Source organism: Oncorhynchus masou, chromosome 6 (assembly GCF_036934945.1).
Source record: "Oncorhynchus masou masou isolate Uvic2021 chromosome 6, UVic_Omas_1.1, whole genome shotgun sequence".
In the NCBI taxonomy this organism is placed as follows: Eukaryota; Metazoa; Chordata; class Actinopteri; order Salmoniformes; family Salmonidae; genus Oncorhynchus; species Oncorhynchus masou.
The window spans coordinates 4,933,805-4,939,804 of NC_088217.1; the positions used below are offsets into that span (position 1 = coordinate 4,933,805).

Below are 6,000 nucleotides of genomic sequence, written 5' to 3' on the forward strand. Positions count from 1 at the left end.
GCTCCACACTCTCGCGCTCCGAGGACGTTCTCTTGAGAAGCACTGGCACTCGCCCTGCTGTATTACCTCCCGCTGCACCTCCCACTCCACTGACCCTTCTTCCAGCCAGGACAATGGCAACAATAAAGACCCAACAAGATCGACACAAAGCAAAACGTTTTACTTCCCAATTATCAGCTAGATATACTGTATGTGAATCGTAGTACTCTAGCTAGCCAAATAAACAAAGATGACCTAAAACTAATGTTATGTAAGGTAAATGTCAATACGTCGTGGGTAGCTAGCTGGGTAGCTAGCTGGGGAGCTAGCTGGGGAGCTAGCTGTAGTCAGGCAACATATGTGATGTAAATGGGCAACATTTAATTCCAAAGTCGGAGTGTATTTTTTACTTAGAAATTCAACCCAAAGCTACCTAGAAACACGAGACGGCGCTACCTAGAAACACGAGACGGCGCTACCTAGAAACACGAGACGGCGCTACCTCGAAACACGAGACGGCGCTACCTCGAAACACGAGACGGCGCTACCTCGAAAGACGAGACGGCGCTACCTAGAAAGACGAGACGGCGCTACTTCGAAACACGAGACGGCGCTACCTCGAAACACGAGACGGCGCTACCTCGAAACACGAGACGGCGCTACCTCGAAACACGAGACGCCGCTACCTCGAAACACGAGACGGCGCTACCTAGAAAGACGAGAAAGGCGCTACCTAGAAAGACGAGAAAGGCGCTACCTCGAAACACGAGACGGCGCTACCTCGAAACACGAGACGGCGCTACCTCGAAACACGAGACGGCGCTACCTCGAAACACGAGACGGCGCTACCTCGAAACACGAGACGGCGCTACCTAGAAACACGAGAAAGGCGCTACCTAGAAAACGAGAAAGGCGCTACCTCGAAACACGAGGTAAAACACAACAATGAATGGAAGTTAACAGAGTAACGTGCATAAGAGAGTTTAATAGAGCAGTCAGTGGTCAGCAGCCCTACAACATGTGATTTCAAACCCCTCAGTATAAAATGACCTAGTTTCACGTAGTGGAGACAGACCTTTGACAGACTCCTCTCATTCTTTTCTTTTCTTAATTTCTTACAGGTTTTTACCTCCTTAATTAAAGATGCCAGCAGATTGTCTTCCTTCATACTTTTCAATCATTTGCATATGTGTTTCAGAAATCCCAGCGGATTGGTCAATGAAGACGCTGGACAGGAAGACTCTGTACGTTGGAGTTCTGCCCACCACTGCAGAGGCATAGGACCGGGAACAGCCACACTGTAGAAGAGGGAGGAACAGCCACACTGTAGAAGAGGGAGGAACAGCCACACTGTAGAAGAGGGGGGCTATGTCCCAAATGGCATCCTATTCCATACATAAATGACTTAAATGTAAATGTAAAATACATAGTGCACTACTGTTGACCAGGGCCCAATGGCGCTCTGAGCAAAGCCAGTGCACTACTGTTGACCAGGGCCCAATGGCGCTCTGAGCAAAGCTAGTGCACTACTGTTGACCAGGGCCCAATGCCACTCTGAGCAAAGCCAGTGCACTACTGTTGACCAGGGCCCAATGCCGCTCTGAACAAAGCTAGTGCACTACTGTTGACCAGGGCCCAATGCCGCTCTGAGCAAAGCCAGTGCACTACTGTTGACCAGGGCCCAATGCCGCTCTGAACAAAGCTAGTGCACTACTGTTGACCAGGGCCCAATGCCGCTCTGAGCAAAGCTAGTGCCCTACTGTTGACCAGGGCCCAATGCCGCTCTGAGCAAAGCCAGTGCACTACTGTTGACCAGGGCCCAATGCCGCTCTGAGCAAAGCTAGTGCACTACTGTTGACCAGGGCCCAATGGCGCTCTGAGCAAAGCCAGTGCACTACTGTTGACCAGGGCCCAATGCCGCTCTGAGCAAAGCCAGTGCACTACTGTTGACCAGGGCCCAATGGCGCTCTGAGCAAAGCCAGTGCACTACTGTTGACCAGGGCCCAATGCCGCTCTGAGCAAAGCCAGTGCACTACTGTTGACCAGGGCCCAATGCCGCTCTGAGCAAAGCCAGTGCACTACTGTTGACCAGGGCCCAATGCCGCTCTGAGCAAAGCCAGTGCACTACTGTTGACCAGGGCCCAATGCCGCTCTGAGCAAAGCTAGTGCACTATAGAAGAACAGGGTGCCATTTCAGAAACAGCCAGAGAGCACATCTGGCTCCAAACTTCAATGAAAACCCAACATTTACATAGTAAAGTGTTTCTGCTGCCCCGTATACCCCCGTAAACTCCTTCTCTATCCGATTTATCCTGTCCGATCTCCAGTGACTATCCTATGGGTTATAACACGAGTTTATTAGTTAACCTCAACCTGCTCTGTACCAAAATAGTGTTGACAAAATCAGCTATGTATGCAGACAGTACAGTGGATTATTCTGTGGGTTAGAAATAACATTCAGTATTGTCTACCTTCTTTTTAAGTGTCTGTCGTAAACAAACGTTTCGAGAACAAGAATAAAGGAGAAAACTGATATTTTTGGTGAAATAAAGGAACAATGGAATAAAAGTGGAACCACAATGGAGAAATTACAAATGTTTGTGTTTTTTCCTTTCTTGCCAAGAAACCATAGATCCACAGCAGGCAGTCGGGCGTCTGTATGGCGCCGGTCGGGCGTCTGTATGGCGCCGGTCGGGCGTCTGTATGGCGCCGGTCGGGCGTCTGAATGGCGCCGGTCGGGCGTCTGTATGGCGCCGGTCGGGCGTCTGAGTGGCGCCGGTCGGGCGTCTGTGTGGCGCCGGTCGGGCGTCTGTATGGCGCCGGTCGGGCGTCTGAATGGCGCCGGTCGGACGTCTGAATGGCGCCGGTCGGGCGTCTGAATGGCGCCGGTCGGGCGTCTGAATGGCGCCGGTCGGACGTCTGAATGGCGCCGGTCGGACGTCTGAATGGCGCCGGTCGGGCGTCTGAATGGCGCCGGTCGGGCGTCTGAATGGCGCCGGTCGGGCGTCTGAATGGCGCCGGTCGGGCGTCTGAATGGCGCCGGTCGGACGTCTGAATGGCGCCGGTCGGGCGTCTGAATGGCGCCGGTCGGGCGTCTGAATGGCGCTTTGTGACAACTGCTGATGTAAAAAGGGCTTTATAAATACATTTCTGCCATTTTGCTTTTTATATACATTCCTGCCATTTTGCTTTTTATAATACAATTCCTCAGCAGTTAAACAGACAGGTAGCCTATTGGAACTACAACACTATCTATGGGCTAAAGGAACTACAACACGATCTGTGGGCTAAAGGAACTACAACAAAAAACGTGGGCTATGGGCTATTTGATCTGGAGATTTCTGACAAGTTATAAATATCTCTCTAATGACGAGGAACTGATGATGCCAATTTAGAAATCGCACCTTGTACATTCTACTATTACAATGTTTTAAGAGTAAGTTTAAAATGTAATAGTAAAATTTAATTCGGACTTGAGTTCCTTTAAAAATATATATCTATATTATTTAGAATTGTGACTCAGTTGGTCGAGAATGGAGCTTATAAACGTCAAGGGTCGTGGGTTCGACTCCCGCCGGGGGAAACCCGTACGGAAAGATGTATGTACGTATGACTAAGTTGCTTTGGATAATAGCACCGGTATAAATTGCCGGCTGTGTGGGGAGAATACTACAACAACAACAACAACAAATCTGTAACACTATTTGGATAGTCTAGAGCCTCGTCCAATGGACTATCAGTAGCATTTCAACTAACTAGCTGTAACCCTAAACCCTTATTCTTACCCTAACCGTAACCTGAGCAAGCAGTTATATATCAACAGATAGTTTGTTGATACTACGACATCTACAGATGGAAATTCTGGATTATCCAAATAAAGTGATGGCGGCGGGGGGGGGGTCCTTTACACCCACACGGCACCAACTACATCAAGGGTATTGTACGCAGGAGAAGATTCCACTGAAAAAGCATTTTGGTCCCAGGATCTAGTCTGTTTAATCTGCGTCTGGGAAACTGGCCCTTCACGGCTGAGCAGTGAGAGATGAACCGGGAAACTGGCCCTTAACTGCTAAGCAGGGAGAGACGAACCGGGAAACTGGCTCTTAACCGCTAAGCAGGGAGAGATGAACTGGGAAACTGGCCCTTAACCGCTAAGCAGGGAGAGATGAACTGGGAAACTGGCCCTTAACCGCTAAGCAGGGAGAGACGAACTGGGAAACTGGCCCTTAACCGCTAAGCAGGGAGAGACGAACTGGGAAACTGGCCCTTAACCGCTAAGCAGGGAGAGACGAACTGGGAAACTGGCCCTTAACCGCTAAGCAGGGAGAGATGAACTGGGAAACTGGCCCTTAACCGCTAAGCAGGGAGAGACGAACTGGGAAACTGGCCTTTAACCGCTGAGAGACGAACCGGGAAACTGGCCTTTAACCGCTGAGAGACGAACCGGGAAACTGGCCTTTAACCGCTGAGAGACGAACTGAGAAACTGGCCTTTAACCGCTGAGAGACGAACCGGGAAACTGGCCCTTAACCGCTGAGAGACGAACCGGGAAACTGGCCGTTAACCGCTGAGAGACGAACTGGGAAACTGGCCCTTAACCGCTAAGCAGGGAGAGATGAACTGGGAAACTGGCCCTTAACCGCTAAGCAGGGAGAGACGAACCGGGAAACTGGCCTTTAACCGCTGAGAGACGAACCGGGAAACTGGCCTTTAACCGCTGAGAGACGAACCGGGAAACTGGCCTTTAACCGCTGAGAGACGAACTGAGAAACTGGCCTTTAACCGCTGAGAGACGAACCGGGAAACTGGCCCTTAACCGCTGAGAGACGAACCGGGAAACTGGCCGTTAACCGCTGAGAGACGAACTGGGAAACTGGCCTTTAACCGCTGAGAGACGAACCGGGAAACTGGCCCTTAACCGCTGAGAGACGAACCGGGAAACTGGCCTTTAACCGCTGAGAGACGAACTGGGAAACTGGCCTTTAACCGCTGAGAGACGAACTGGGAAACTGGCCTTTAACCGCTGAGAGACGAACCGGGAAACTGGCCCTTAACCGCTGAGAGACGAACTGGGAAACTGGCCTTTAACCGCTGAGCAGGGAGAGACGAACCGGGAAACTGGCCTTTAACCGCTAAGCAGTGAGAGACGAACCGGGAAACTGGCCCTTAACCACTGAGAGACGAACCAGGCCATATGTTAGCATTTCAAACAGGTGGTTTTATTATGGAGGGAAGGGGATGTAGTGGGGACACTAGTGCACTATATAGGGAGTATATGATGAGATGTAGTGGGGACAGTAGTGCACTATATAGGGAGTATATGATGAGATGTAGTGGGGACACTAGTGCACTATATAGGGAATATATGATGAGATGTAGTGGGGACACTAGTGCACTATATAGGGAGTATATGATGAGATGTAGTGGGGACACTAGTGCACTATATAGGGAGTATATGATGAGATGTAGTAAGGAAACTAGTGCACTATATAGGGAGTATATGATGAGATGTAGTGGGGACAGTAGTGCACTATATAGGGAGTATATGAAGAGATGTAGTGGGGACACTAGTGCACTATATAGGGAGTATATGATGAGATGTAGTGGGGACAGTAGTGCACTATATAGGGAGTATATGATGAGATGTACTGATGACACTGTCTGTTTCATCTGCGATGACACGCACACACACACCATGCCTGCCAGAGAGAGAGAGATATCACTCTGAAACAGACAGTGTCACATCTGCGATGACACACACACCATGCCTGCCAGAGAGAAGTCTTCAGGCATCAGAAATAATTGTACCAGAGAAGACCCATAATTTCACATTAGATCGGAGTGTTTGAGTTGCTGTTGTTTTTTAGTTGACACAACCTGTTTCATCATACCATAGATCCTGATCTAAGTTCATAAACAGGTAGGTGTGTGTTGTGCTGAAGGTGGGCCGTTATGAGAAGTCTTTGGAAAACCTATACTACTCCCAAGAGACACAGTAGCCGGGATTAATATCCAATGCAT

At 49.8% G+C, this 6,000-nt stretch overlaps 1 protein-coding gene across 1 annotated transcript in view; it reads left to right on the forward strand.

The window, feature by feature from the left end:
• iars1 (isoleucyl-tRNA synthetase 1) overlaps positions 1-2,574 on the forward strand; it is a 166,846-nt gene extending 164,272 nt beyond the window's left edge. The window contains exon 34 of the mRNA XM_064967436.1: positions 1,178-2,574. Within this exon, the coding sequence (XP_064823508.1) occupies positions 1,178-1,260 (83 nt within the window). The 3' untranslated portion in view covers positions 1,261-2,574. The remainder of the gene's footprint in view (positions 1-1,177) is intronic.
• The last annotated feature ends 3,426 nt before the right edge of the window (positions 2,575-6,000 follow it).